Here is a 16,014-nt window from a genome sequence, read left to right as displayed (position 1 = left end):
CCCAAGCTATCTATTTCATTTTGAAGGTTATTGGGAAGATCAAATGAAATAATGACTATAAAGGGTTTTATAACTATAAAGTTTTATTGAAATATGCATCTACTTTGTCACTATCAATATCAAGGGATGGTACCTGAAAATTTCATGAGTCATGATTCAAATGGGATTTTTCTTCTTTTTTTTCTTTTCATTTTTTTAAAAATGGGATTTTTCTATAAGTCCTACAAAGGCCAAATTCTGGATGGTCCTAAAAGGTGCAAGAAGGGCTCCTATTGTAGGATTCATGTGATGTTGGAAAGAAAAGAAGAAAAGACACGGTCTCTGATCTCCAGTAACATGTAGTTTCAGTCTAGTTGGGATTGCTGAGAACAAATTTACTATACAGAATTGTTTGCATTATTTTTTTTTCAAATTTTTGTTATAATTAAATTCCTTTTCTTGGGCAATCTCTTAAGAGAGACCAGATGGTTGTAAAGAGAACTCTCTACTTCCATTTATAATACATCAACCTGAGGGAACTTTAAAATATACAGTATTTCAAATGCAATGAGTCAGATGTCATATCCCCTTCCTAACCTCTTGGAGATATAAATAATGGTGGTTATGTTATCCTTGGGTGCCTCACATGATTCCCTGAAACCAGTATTCATTCCTGAAATCCTCCAAATGCCAAGCCTTTCTCAAGTGGAATGTTTAATAACAGTAATGAGATTAGATGGAAAAAGACTTTAATGTTCAACTCAGATCAAGGATTAAGTCTTGGGTCTACTGTTTTCTAATTTGTCTTTGGGTAAATTGATCAATCTCCTTGAGCCTCAGTTTCTTCATTATTAATTTTTTTTAAACCCTTACCTTCTGTCTTGGAGACAATATTGGCTCCAAGGCAGAAGAATGGTAAGGGCTAGGCAATGGGGGTCAAGTGACGTGCCCAGGGTCACACAGCTGGGAAGTGTCTGAGGACAGATTTGAACCTAGGACCTCCTGTCTCTAGGCCTGACTCCATCCACTGAGCCACCCAGCTGCCCCCCATTATTAAATATTAATGTTGACATTTTCTACCTAACAGAGATGATATAAAAATAGTTTCTTAAAGTTGTCATAAAAGTGTCGTGTAGTGGAGAGAGTGCAGGATTTGAGTTAGGAAGACTCAAGTGCAAACCCTATTCCAGACACTTGTTAGGTATGTGGTGAGAAATGTTCTATAAATCTTTAAGTTGGCTAGGCTCGATCCTCCAAAGAGACTTAATGGGGAAAACACTCCCACTAATGATGCCTTGAGTAGCCCTGGGTGGACTGTTTCAAATTATGTATTTGTCAGTATGTGGGGTTGTTGGGAAACGTCAGCACTAACAGCTCTGTTGGTCAAAAGCTATTTTTAAATTTAAATATTAACCAAATACCATTTTCATGGTGTCAGAAAGGGAAGAAGAGTGTTATTTATCTGTTATCTATACAAGTGGATCCATAGAAAGGCCCTGAAGGGAAAGGGATGGTTTGTTACTTTTTTATATTTTTGATTTATATATCCTCTCCATGAGAGGCATCACAGTGTGGACTAGCCATAACATGGTATTAAGAGTTAGAGGTTCTGAGAAATTTAATCTGATTTCTGATGCTTACTAGCTCAGTGGTCTTGAATAAGTCACTCTCTGGATCTCATTTTCCTCATATGTCAAATTGAGGCTTGGACTAGTTAATTTCCAGTGCCCCTTGCAGCTTTAAAACCCATGATGATCTCAAGTGGATAGCAATCATCATAATCATCAAAATTCATACATAGAATTCTCTGATTTCTAAAGTATAGTATGTCTTACAGAGAACTCTTAACTTTTTGCACCTCCAAAAAACACCAGTGCTTTCCCATCAGATTAAAAAATAATTGGGAAATGCTTAACAAGATAAATACAAATGCAATACCACAATGATAATGTTAATTTGTAGTTTTCTCAGTCAATATGAGGCAACAGAGATCTATTTCCTTTAGAGTCACTGCCTAGAGTATTTGTCATTTTAGTAATCCTGTGAAATATGCAATTATTGTAATATTAATTTCTTATTCTTTAATATATAATAATTATCTAATATATAATATATTACCTAGTTAATACTAACTAGAAATTAATATTATAATTATGTTGTCACTTATTAATGAAATATTTTATATCATATACAACACATAAAACAATTATAATATAATATTTTTATGAAATAGGTGTTATTCTCCTTATTTTATGGAAAGGAAACTGAAGCTCAGAGAGCTTTAAGCAATCATCCCAGAGTCTCTGATATCTCTTCCTTACTTATGACAGAAACAAGATCCAAACCCATGTCTCCTGATAGTGACATTTTTTCCATCTAATTTTCAGTGGAAGGAAATAAAATGAAAAAAAAAAACCTTTTCAATGGAAAAAATGAACAAATTTATTTTTCTACAGGAAATTTAGTGGGGAAAATGCATTGCAGTTCTTCACCTGCTATATAGTAAGTTTAGTGAATGAAAAGAAAATTAAAAACACAGTTTACGTGAAAAGAGAGTAATGGATTTAGGCAGAAATAATCCTAATCTGGCAGCATTTTCCCTTTCCTTCCTGAATTTCTAATATTCTCCTTCATCTAACTTGTGCTGGCAAATGACACTCTTAAAGTATTTCCTAAATCTTGTCTTTCCTGCTTCCATCTCCATGCATTTGTGTAGGCTCTTCTGACTAGAATATATACTGTCTTCTTCTCTGCCTCTGACGATTCTTTTCCTTCAAGACTCAGCTCATGTGCCCCATCCCCTAGGAAGTCTTCCCTGACCCACCCAGCTAAAAGATCTCAGTGCTTCATGAGAGAATTTTGTCTGGGAGGCAGCTAGGTGACATAGTGAATAGGACGCTGACAGTGGGTAGAGCTTTGCACCTGGAGTCAGGCAAATTTCAGTTCAAATCCAGCCTCAGACCATGACCAGCTGTGTGACCTTGGGCAAGTGAAAACATCTGTTTGTCCCAGTTTCTTCATCTGTAAAATGAGGCTAGTAAGAGCATCTAACTCACAGAGTTACTGTGAGGATCAAATAAGATAATGTTTATAGAGAACCTAGTAAGTACTAAGTGTTCATTATTATTATTGTAATTATTATTAATAATAAAATAATTTCTATGTTACAATCACATTGCTTATCTGAATATGAAAAAATACTGCCATAATTTACTTTGTATATATCTTATGGTATTTACATGCCCTTTATTAGATTTTTAAGCTCCTTATTTTCAGAGATTCATGGAAAAACATAGACCCAACTTGTATAAGAGGAACAGTCATGGATCAGTTGCAAGCAGAATCACCATTTTGATGAAATACCAGATTTATTTAAGTATCTGAGAATGATCAGTAGATGGAGCATGGCACTGAATGAGGAGTCTTAAAAGAGCTGGATTCAAATTCTGACTCAACAGTTTGCTCTCTATGTGATCCTATCTACTATGTACTCCTTTGAACGCCCCTAAGTAACATTCAGTTTTAAGGTTCTAAAGACTGTAATCTCCATGGCTCACTTTCATTGATAGAAAATTCATTATAAAAATAACAAAATAGTAAGAGTTATTATTTATATAGTGGTTTATAGTTTATTCATTGTTTCAGATATTTAATCCCTTGATCTTTTATGATAAAATGGCCCCGTGAGGTTGATACCAAAAAGATTAATATTTCCATTTTCAAGATGAGAAAACTGGCTGAGAGAGGGAGGAAATAACTTAATTAAAGTGCCATAGCTTGGATGTGCCATTGGCTGGAATTCAAATCCAAAGCACTTTACTTTAAATTCAGTATTCTTCCTACTACACTAAAGTTATCTTCCTAAAGAAATGGCACAAGTCAACATGCATTAATTAATCACTTGCTATGTACTAGGCTCAGTCCAAAGCATATGAGTTGAATAATGATAATCTCAAGGGATTAGTGGCTGTAAGAAAACTTGGAGAACCCCTTTACTTAACAGATGGGGGACCTAAGGCCAAGAGAGGTGAAGGGATTTTTTCTAAGGTCATGAAGTTGGTAAATCTAGTCCATCTTTTTCTGTCACTAAGTTCAATATTCTCTCCAAAAGTAAGATTAAATTCTAAGGTTAAGCACACAATAAGTGACAGAGTGACCCCCATGAAGCTGCAAGATGATTGTAAAATTAAATAAAATCCAATACTTTAGGTTTTCTTTGATTTAAATTACTGGGTGATGAGTATCAGCTGCATCTAATTCAGGGCTTATTAAGTGTCATCTGCTGTGCACATACTGTAAATATGACATTTAAAATATTTCTCAAATAAGGTTTAAAACAAATTTGAAAATGCATGTGTTATACTAACAAATTACTTCAAGAAATCCAAGCAATTTGAAGATTAATAGCATGTCCAGGTCTGGTTATCAAAGTCTTCTTAAAGTGTTTAATTCATTATACAATTAGATCGTAAGCAGGGCAGCTAGGTGGCACAGTGGATAGAGCACCAGGTTTGGAGTCAGGAGGACTTGGGTTCAATTTTAGCTTCAGACACTTCCTAGCTGAGTAACCCTGAGCAAGTCACTTAACTCTAATTGCTTAGCCCTTACCACTCTTCTGCCTTGGAACAGATACTCAGTTCAAGTCTAAGACTTGAATGAGAGATTTTTTTTAAAAAAAGGACTAGATTATAAGATCCCTGGGGACAGCTACTGTCTCTTTGTGTTTGCATCCCCAGAACTTAGCACTTGCTTAATAAAAGCTTATTGAATATTTGTTGACTATTGACTTTTTTTTAAAACCCTTATTGTCTTTCTCAGTATTAATTCTAAGACAGAAGAGCACCAAGGGCTAAGCAATGAAGCTAAGTGTCTTGCTCAGGGTCACACAGCTAGGAAGTGTTTGAGATCAAACTTGAACCCAGGACCTCCTAATTCCAGTTCTGGAACTCTATCCACTGTGCTACTAGCTGCCCCAACTACTGACTATTGATAATCATGTGTAGATACTTTAGTGTTCTATAAAGAGAAAGAAATGGGAATCAGAAGACCTAAATTCAAATCTTAAGCATGAATAAAAGCATTCTTTGCATGGAGCTTCACAATTTGCAGAGCACATTAATAATGCTTTTTCTTACACAATTTTACCTTGAATAAGGCACTTATCCCATAAAACTCCATGAGATAGCTAATGCAAATCTTATTGCTTCTCATCAGATCTATGATTTCATTGGTATGAGGAACTCCTTTAAAGAAACTCCATTCACCCATAAAGATTAGCAATAGCTCTCCAACAGATACTTTTACAGAGCTGTCTAACTTGTCCAGGTCCCACAGATGTTATGAATCAACCATATGCAGGCTTTCTTGGCTACCAGGACAATGTTCTGCCAAATGATCATGATTTTATAGATGTAGAAACTGTGGCTAGTGAAGGTTAAATGACAAGACTATTGCAATACAACTCTAGAGTCACTTCAGTCTTGTCCAACTCTTTGTGATTCTATTTGAGTTTTTCTTGGCAAAGATACCTGTATGACTTGCCATTTCCTTCTCAAGCTCATTTTATACATGAGGAACTGAGACAAACAGGGTTGTATCTTGCCCAACATCACCCAGCTACTAAGTAGCTGAGGCTGGCTTTGAACTTGGGTCTTCTTTACTCCAAACAGGAACTCTATCCACTCTACCACCTTTCTGCCCCATCTTACAACTCTAAATTATAGAAGGGATTCAAACTCAGCTTTCTACTCCAGTGCAGCACTCTATTTACTATATAACCTTATCAATATTGTACACCATTCCTCATACTGTTTTGATACCTTTTATCTCTTTCAAGACAACTTTACAAAGTAGATCTAGCAGGTATTAGGATAATGGATAAATAATAACATTAACAGTTCACACATCTAAAGCCCTTACTTAAGGTTTGTAGAATGTTCTTGTTTTCCCACAACCACCTTTATCCAGATTTTAAAGATGCGGAAAACATTGTTTTGCACTTAAGGCTATCTATCACTTGTCTTTCCAGGCTCATGATTTATTACTTTTCCTCCTCACTTCAGCCTAGTCAAAGCATCTTGCATGCTCTTTCTCACATCCCTTGTTTATATTTTAAAAAGAAACATACTGTAGTCCATGCCTGGATTGTTCTCCCTTCTATTTTCTACCTCTGGAAACACTTCGCTTCCTTTACAACCTATCTTAAATGTCACATTCTACAAGAAGCTTAGTCTAATTTTCTCAGCTTCAACTTATAAAATTAATTTGTGTGTGTATGAGTATAATTATATTTGTACATGTTTTCTCCTATTCCAAGAGTCCTTAGCCTGGGGTTTGTGAAATCTATGAATAAATTTCAAGGGGTTTGTAAATATAGATAGGAAAAATTACATTTTTATTTTCCCCAAACTCTAATTTGAGGGTTCTTGACCTGGAACCCTTGAACTTGCTTCAAAAATATTTAATACATTTTAATATGATTGATTTCTTTTAAAATTCTGTCTTTTTATTTTGTACATTTGAAAATATTATTCTGAGAAGGTAACTATAGATTTCCCCAGATTGTTAAAGGAGTCCATGGCATTAAAAAAAATCAGGAGCCCATTGACCTAGAATGGATACTCTGTGAGGATCTTCCTTCATTTCACCTGTCCACTTGTGTCCTGTATATGCCCAGGTCAGGAGCATATAATTTATTAATTATTTTAATTAGATGCATTCTAGACCATATTGCTTATGCTAAAGCACCTCAGGTAATATGCCTCCGTCTCCTCATAATCATCCACAGCCTTGTATTTCCTTTTCTGTTTCCTGAAAGTTTGCCTCTATGGAGATTGATGTATCCCATGATTCACTGCCAGATTACAGCACTAGAAGCATGTTGTAAAATAAATAAATGAATAAATGAAAAATTGGGCTTTCCTGACTAGCACACATATTTTGGCAAGCATATGTCTCAATGTTTTATGACACCAATTTATGTCAATAGTCAAGAGGATTGTACAGCATAGTTATTTCTGTTGTTGCCTCTATCACAGAACTTCTATCAAGTTAGCATGGAGTGACACTTGGTTGGAGAAGAACTTTCATGGCTATAGTTTTTGTACCTGGTCAAATGATTTTTAAAAATTGCATAACAATAGAGTGGAATATTTTATATCTACACTTTTTAGTCAGTTGTGCTACTTTTAAGATGTGGTCAGAAAAGAATCATTTACAAAAGTTTGACTATTCCTTCTCATATCTTTGTCAAGACCACCCTCAATAAATCATAAAGATTTTATAAGTGTAAGAGAGTAGTCATGTTCCTAAGAAATTACTGACATCCTCTAAAATCTTTTTGAAGAGGTTTAGTAATAACATCTTTGATTTTTCCCAATCATTGAGCTTCTTTCTTTGAATATATTATAACTCAATTCCCAAATGCTTTCAAAATTATGTTGTCAATAGCATCATTTTATTCTTTGGGCACTTAGTCTGGATACGTTTCTTGTTATTCAGTCATTTTAATCATGTCAAATTGCAATTTGGGGCTTTCTTGGCAAAGACAATGGAATAGTTTGCCATTTCCTTTTCCATCTTATTTTATAGATGAGAAACTGAGGCAAACAAAGTTATGTGACTTGCCCATCATCACACAGCCAGTAAGTGTCTGAGGCCAGAATTTGAACTTAGGATGGAACTTGGGAACTTAGTAACTTATGTGACTCTTAACTCCAAGCCTGGAATTCCATTCATTGTACCACCTTTCTGCCCCTCTGTTACTCTTTCTAATTTTACTTTCTTCAGTACCATTTCCACTTTCTCCTATGATGCAGATGGCTGAGGTACTGAGATCAAATGTATTAATTTCATTGTCAGCCATTAAACATAAGTAGGACAATCAACCAACAAAATTTCATTAAGTGCCTACTCTGTGCCAGGTTCTGTTTGATGCTAGGAACAAAAAGAGAAAAATGAAACAGTCACTGGCCTCAAGGTTTTTACATTCTATTATAGAAGTCAACCTGTGTATGTATTTGCACAACAAATATAAAGTAATTATGTGAGAAGAGGGCACTGATAAGTAGAAGAGAAGTGAGGAAAGGCTTCAAGGAGAAGATGCTCCTTGAGTGTAATAAGTCCAGAAAAGTAGTTTGGAGCCATATTTCTTTGAAAGCTTTAAATGTCAAAGAATTTTATCAAAATAGCATGGCAAGATCTATGCATTAGGAAAAAAAATCACACTGTCCCCCTTGGTGGGGATGGAATAGAAAGAGGAAAATTTTTCTTATAGCTACTATTATGAGAATGCTACAAGATTTTTTCCTTTTTTGGTTTATTTGTTCTCTTTTCAATTTCACTTCTTAATGCTCCCTTTATAACTGAACTCATTTGGATTATATGCTAAACTCACTTTCTTCCCCACTGTCTTTATTCTGTGTGATAGTACTAATTATAATTGTCCCGCAACCTCTTCTGCTGTCATATGCAAATAAGTTTACTTTTTGAAAGGATGGTGGCTTGGCTGTCATGTTTCTCTGCTTTGCTAAGACATCAAAAATTTGGGGCCTAATCCAATTTCTGGGCTCTTTTTGCTACCTCATGTCAATTGCTTTAAATGCACTCAGGTGAAATTCTCCAGGAAATAATGATATCCTATTTCCAGATCTTTTTGTTTATTAATTTTACTATTTTTCAGCATCAATAGCTTTCTTGATGAGGTCATGTTAGAGCTGCTGCAATGTCCTGAAGTGTACTTAGTCTTTCTTTTATTCTTTTTTTTCAGGTTTTATAGCAATTTTGTCATTTGTCCTCCAAGTCAATGATCTGACTGCATAAAGACAGCTGACTCAGAAATGACTTCTGCATTGACAATCAATTATTTCCTTTCTGTTGAGATATAGTCAATTTCACTTTTTGTGATGTTAAGTATTTTCCATATGAAGCTGGCATATTTCAACCCTCTTCTGGAAGAAAGTATTCTTCAAATAAAATCACAAAGTTTCTGAGTGGTCCACACAAGTTTAGTCCTTAGATTTCTGCTGAACCATATTTTACATTTTTATCTCCTTTGCCTACCTTTGTATTGAAGCCACCAAGTATTAGTCTATATTTTGATTTGATTGAGAGGATTTTTTTTAGTTTTTTTTAAATACAATACTACTTGGTATTGCTATAGAGGAAAGACTTGGCTAGTTTTACCTTTTCTAATAAGTATTTTTAAAAAATTTTAAATGTCATTATTATTATTTGTTATTATCATTGAGTTAACATAGTAATTGTCTTTGGACAAGTTGCTGTCCTGCTCTCTTATATGCAATATTCTATTTACTTGTTTTAAAAAAAAATTCTTTTAATCTTTAACTCGTTTGTTTCATTCAAATACCCAGTTAACTCCCTCTCTCTTTCATCCTCTCCCATTAGAGAAGGCATCATTTGACAGAAGAATATATATATATATAAATATACATATTTATATATAAATATAAAACAATGTCTTATTTCTATTCATCAGATCTTTCTCTGAGGTGGACATACATAAGTCATTCTTCAAACAATATTTCTATTGTTGTACATAATGTTCTCTTGGTTCTACTCTATTGAATTTTGTAAGGGATAAAATTCCTTCATTTTATAATTGAATAAAAGTATCAGGAGACAAGAGATTCATTGAAAGTCTCATTCAGATGACTGTGGTAGCAAACAGGATAACATCCTATTTCTATACTGTTTTTTTTTTTTGTCTTGCACTAGTCTCTATGTTTTGAGAGCCTCATTGCACATAGTTTGAAGATGATTATGATTATTTAACATGGTATCATTAATTACATTAAATACTGATGAATAAGTTATGGCTATATTAATAAGGGCAGTGTTTTTGCCTGATAATTATCTGTTCCCAATGCCATTTATTTTAACTAGAATTCTCGAAGATATTTTGGGTTCTCCATTTGTAATACAAAGATTTGTTATGTATTTACTTATGAAAGATAGTAGGCTGCTGGTATATCATTTTGACTACTAGATGATGTCATTCTAGGTATTTTATAGATGCTATTTAAAAATAATGATGTTATTTCTCGTAAAGTCCAACTTTTTATCTATTTTGGGGGATGGGAATATGGATGGGAAAAGGCAAAGGAGAATGCCATCCATCCAGGGGCATGTATAATGGGAACATTGTATGCCTTATCATCACAATGGTACTTGTGACTGTCTGAACCCTTGTTGAATTGTGGCCAGGCTGCGTCAGAGATTGTTTAGCACCCTGTAGAGTGATGTACTCACTCCTAACAACTTCTGAAAATGTGAAAAAATCCATTGGAAAGAACCAGAAGCTATTAGCCAGTAAATATTCCCCCTAGTTTCACTACTTACTGGACTATGTGATTCCAGGATCTGAGTACAGGCTGACTTTGTCATGGTTTCCGATGTGCTCAGCTCTTCCAACAGCAAACCCTGAACAGTGCTGAGAGTGGTGTAAACCTCCTGTGTCTTCCATTTCTTTGTTACCTTGTGGAGCTGAACAGAGGTCACATACTCCCCAAGTCTGTCCTCCTGAGCCTTTAGCTGACAAACTCTTTCCAGTAGCAACTCCCTGTGGACCTGAGTAAGTCCAATAAAAAAAAAACGAGGGAGAGAGAATCAAGAAAAAGGATGAGGCTATGTTTTGTCAAGTTTACCAAGTTCCAGTCACTGATTCAAAAGAATCTTGAACACAATCCAAGACTTTAAAGAAAATCAAGTATCATATGAATAGCTACAGTGTGTCTACTAAGACAATGGGAGGATAATGCATGATAAATAAACATCCAAGCTATGGTTTCTGGTTTTATAAGATTATATTTTATTCTTCAAACTCTACAAAGCTACTAGTTCTTAAACCACTTGTAGAAAAAGCTTTAATTATTTCACTGGCAAAACCCACTAGGTGGGGAAATACATTGATTGCTTGCCTTATGCCTATTTCAAGTCTTGGAATCAGAATCATAAAGGATCCTAGATTTTGAGCTTTAAGGGACTTAGAAATCATCTTGTCAGATTCTTACAGACAAGGAACAGAGGTCTTGAGAAAAAAGTCACAGAAGTAGTTTATGGGAGAGCTAAGAGTCAAACAGGCTCTAGATATCCAAAACTGGTGCTCTTGTCAAATCACAGTTGATATTCAACATTATTTATTAATAGCTATGTGACCTTGGGCAAGGCACTGAATTTATCTAAGGCTGAGTTCCCTCTTCTGTAAGATAATGAAAATGCTACTTCCCATTGCTACTTCATAGAGCTGTTATGAGGAAAATGCTTTGTATTCTAAAGAGCTGTAGAAAGATTACCTTCTGATGCCTGTTATGGATGGGAACCTGAATTCTTCCAGGTTTGAGACGTTTTTGCTATAGAAACAGCATAATGTTGCAGAAAGATAATTAGATTTGGAATCAACAGTCTTGAATTTAGCTCCTGGCTTACTCACTTGCAGGCACCAGGTCTTTGAGCAATGAATTAATTTAACTTTTGTGAGTTGTAGTCTCTAAATCTGTAAAATGGGAATACTTGTATTCTTTACCTTACAAGTTACTGTGATGAAAATGCTTTGCAGACTTCAAAGAGTTATGCAGATATGAGTTACTGTTGTTGTTATGCCATCAGTATGAATGTTCTGACACATCCTATGAAGCTAAAATGGATTCTCATAGAGGACCAGAGACAGGTTGTGGTGTGTGCCTTCTTTCAAAGGAAGTGCAAAGATGCTCATTTCTGGGGGGCTGGCAATCAGGTAAACAAGAATCAATTTCAAAGGGACTCATGAAAACAACCACTAAGGCATGGAAAGGAGTTCTAGGCTGATGAAATATTGGAAGCATCAAAATGTATTATCACTATCAGGGATGACAATGATGATGGTGTTTCTCTTAATTTTCTCTAAGAAGATTGCCAGCCTCTTCTTCATGAGATGTTCCTTTTGACCTGTTCTAAGTCTTAGGATCCCCAAGAAGAGTGGGAGTTGCTTAGAAGAAGTACAAGTTGGAGAATTGAACAATTAACTGACTGTCCATGCATTCTTCATCCTGTACTTTGAGAAAGATGTGGTAGAAGCAATAAGCTAGGAGTCCAACTACTTGAGAACTATACCATAAAGTGAAGAGATCATAAGACTTGGGCTTTGACTGGTTTGGGAATTGATTCAAATTCTTTAAAGTAGAGTATTGTACAAAGTAGGGGCTGCTAAATGATGCAGTAGATAGATTACTGGACTTGGAAATGAAGGTCAGAATTCAAATATGGTCTCAGACACTAGCTCTATAACCCTGAGTAAGTCATTTAGTCTCTCTTTCCCTTAATTTCCTTATCTGTAAAATGAGAAGAAGAATAGCACCTACATTGCAGGGTTGTAGTGAAGATCAGATTAGGTAATTAAAGTATTTAGTAAAATACCTGGCATGTAGCATTACAAAACATTATTATTATTATTATTATTATTATTAAAATATTTGTTTAAACTATACACTTCCTGGTATATCAGGATGAATCATATGCTAAAAGGAACCTGCTGAGTCATTTATCATTTGGTCCTTATGTTGGGTTGTACTCAAACCAAGTCAGACACTCATTCTGCTCTGTTTTTAAAAAGTTCAAGACACTAAACTCCTAAAAACACTTTTGGAAAGGTCTGCATGCATCATATCTACTTTACAGTTAGAATGTTCCTTTTATGTTCACATCTTTGTTGTACTAAAATCTATAGCTTCTTACAATGGGTCATACTTCAACTCTCTTCTTCCAGAGTTTCTTTTGATGGTATGGATAAAGAGAGATAGCATGATATAATGATCAGAAAGCCAGCTTTGAAGTCATAAAGATCTGTGTCCAAGTCTCATTCTGACACATACTACTGATGAACTCTGAACACTTCACTTTGCCTCCAATGCCTAGGCAACTGTCTAAAACTACAAGATTCAGGGAAGACAAAAGAGGGCATCTCACTGGGTCCATACTAGAAGTTCATACTAAAAACAAAAAATATAACTTAACTTTATGTTTTTCTATGAGGGTTTGGTATTCAAATCCTTCATGATTTCTATTGTTTTCTTCAGCCCCTCATCTAGGTTTTTTGGAATCATCCCCTCATTCATTTTCACGGATCTGGGATCTATCTCATCATCATACTAATACCTCCACCACAAGCATACCTCTAAACCCTCTACACTCTCATTTTGTGTGATTCTCAAAATATCTCTCCACAAATTCTCCTGAGGAGCCAGCACACAGGTCCTGAAGAGAAATATCATGCAGATATAACTTAAAACATGAAATAGATGATCATTCATTGCAATTACAAAGAGGAAGGACATTGCATTAGGTTTAAAAATGGGTCTCTGCAGAATTTCTTTAAGTTCTTCTTTAAGTTATTTCAGTATATTTAAGAAATGGCTTGTAGATTAACTAAGAATAGTTTCTAAAGCCCTTCTTAGGTTAGAAAGTCCTTTCCTCACAACAAACTTGTGAGCTGGCTTGGGCAAATAGCATTATCCCCATTTTAGAATTGAGGTCACTGAAGTTTAAAGATGTTTTAAGTGACTTGTTAGGGTTCTCAAAATTAATGTCAGAATTGGGATATGAATCCAGATATTTTAATGCTAACTCAGTATTCTTTTCAGTAAATGCTACTTTCCTATAACATCCACCCCTAAAAAACAATTTACAACATACTCAGCATTTCCTTCAGTATTTGAGTCTTCTCCTAATTTTCATTGCCCTCATTTGGCTGTGTTCCATGGCAGATGGGTCTGTGTCTTTGTCATCTTTGTATCTGCCCCTGTACCCAACCAAATGTCTTCACACATGTCAAGTATCCATGAGATCTATTCAGTAGTACAAATTATAGCCTGTATATAATCCATTATCTCAGAGATACTTGGGGCTGCCCAGAGTTGAATAGTTAATAAGTCTTTGAGGCAGAATTTACTCCCACGTCTTCCTGACCTATCACATTTATATGAACATTTTTGGGGAGAGAGATCAGAACTGTGATGTCTTTGCTATAAGTGACTCTGTTGATTGTCTATACTTGATAAAATGATAGAGAAAATGTTAATAATGTATATCAGACTTGAAAGGGTATCCTACTAAATCTTTTTTTTTTTTGAGAGACAATTGTTAAACACTTACAGAATCCATCTGGGTCTGCTAGCAAAATAACATTAAAGGATTAGATAGTCTAAATAGTATAGAAGTCTTAAATGGCATATGGTTTGGTGCCCTTCTGAGGATTCTTGGTTATATCATTTGATTTGATTTTTATGTATTTTATAATTTATTATTGATATTACTATGAAATGACATTGGTATGTCTATGTGATACTAGCTTTAAAAGATACTTTAAATATATTACTTCATTTGATGTCCACAGAAGTTATTCCCATTTTACAGAAAAGGAAATGAAGTCCTGCCTAAAGCTATGCAGCTAGCATGGCACAAAATCAAGGGTCAAACCCAGATTTTCAGGATCTGGGTCCTCATACTTATCCCATAGAATTTAGAACTGGAAGGAATTTGAAAGTCATCTAATCCAACCTTATAATTTTGCAGATAAGATAACAAAGACTTTGAGAAAGGAAAAGAGCAAATATTTTTAAAGGTTTTGTCAATATCTTATGTTTTCACATTGCATAAATTTCCCCCCTATATCCCTACCCTTCCTTGTTCCCTGCCCACTCTCAAAGAGCCATCTCCTATGAGAAAGACTTTAAGATAAAGACAAAGAAGAGGGAAAAGGGGAAAATTCAGCAAAACAAATTTATCAAAAATCTATTTTTTAGATTTAGAATGCTATTGTGCTATAAGAAATGATAACCTGGAGGATTTCAGAAAAACCCAGAAAGGTTTACATAAACTGATGCAAAGTTAAGTGAGAAGAAACACAAAAATAATATCTGCAGTAACAGCAATATTTTAGTGATCAAGTATGAATGACAGCTACTCTCAGAAATACAATGATCTAAGACAATTCCAAAGGAATTATGATGAACCTAGGCACCTCCAGAGAAGAAATTGATGAAATCTGAATCCAAATCAAAGGATATATTTTTAAAGTTTCTGCCTTAAATCTATTTTCCTGTCAGTTTCTTATACAATAAGATATTTCATATTTTCTTTGATTTTTCATTATTTTGATTTTGTTTTATTGTTCTAATATTATTAACATTCTATGGAGTATTAGATTCCATTTGCCCAATTCTATTTTTAAGGCATATTTGGTACCTCCTCTACCAAACTGTGGAATCTTTTCCCCCCCATGATTTCCTCACATCACTCTCATTTCTTTTCTCAACTTTCCCTCTATCTTTCTTATTTGATTAAAAAAAATTTTTTTTAGCTCGTTCATGAATTCTTTTTGGGCCAAAGACCAATTGACATTTTGCTTTGAGGCTTTGGATATAGCAGAATTGACTTTTTTTTCTTCTTATGAATTTGTGTTTTGGTCTTCACTATCACCATAGTCCCTTTATATGATCAGGTTCTTTTTTGTTATTTGCTCATTTTTCCACCCCTTTCCTTAACTTAGTTTTTTGTTAAAGTTAGGCCCTTCTCCTGGAGTGGGAAGAATGCTGTCAAAAGCTTCAGGTTTTTTTGAGCTGCTATTTTCATAGTTAGCTTTTGGGGTTTATAAGTTTTCACTTGTTACAAGGCAGTGTTATATAAGAAATGTGTTTACTATTATCTTGGCCTTTGACCAAAGTCCCTGTCCCTCTAAGGCTTCATACTCTACTTTGCTAGTGCTCCTCCTTACTCAGAACATTGTATAGACAATGCACAAGTCCTTTAATCTGTGACATAAAAGGGTCCCCTATAATGTCCTTCAGACCAATTTTCTGACCCTTTCATTGTATGTGGACTGGGAGCAACAGAAGTCACTTCTGTTGATTCAATTTCTCCCAAGGCTTGCTTTTGGCTTGGTGGGGAATGACCTGTTCTGGATTGTACTCCACTCTCACTCCAGTGAGATAAACCTTTCCTGATGACATCCTAAATTGCTTTGGATTGGATAATTGTATCACC

At 34.9% G+C, this 16,014-nt stretch overlaps 1 protein-coding gene across 2 annotated transcripts in view; it reads right to left on the bottom strand.

Annotated features, from left to right (window-relative positions):
- The window catches only part of EVC2 (EvC ciliary complex subunit 2), a 209,632-nt gene that overhangs the window by 24,822 nt on the left and 168,796 nt on the right, over nt 1-16,014 (bottom strand). Inside the window, exon 17 of one of the 2 annotated variants that reach the window (XM_007496745.3) lies at nt 10,339-10,566. The exons of the other annotated variant lie outside the window; for it this stretch is intronic. Coding sequence (XP_007496807.3) covers nt 10,339-10,566 — 228 coding nt within the window. The remainder of the gene's footprint in view (nt 1-10,338; nt 10,567-16,014) is intronic. 2 annotated transcript variants of the gene reach the window in all.

The sequence above is a fragment of the Monodelphis domestica genome, chromosome 6, assembly GCF_027887165.1.
Source record: "Monodelphis domestica isolate mMonDom1 chromosome 6, mMonDom1.pri, whole genome shotgun sequence".
Lineage (NCBI taxonomy): Eukaryota > Metazoa > Chordata > Mammalia > Didelphimorphia > Didelphidae > Monodelphis > Monodelphis domestica.
Note: the sequence above shows the minus strand (reverse complement) of the source record. Positions and strands in the feature narration are given on the sequence as shown.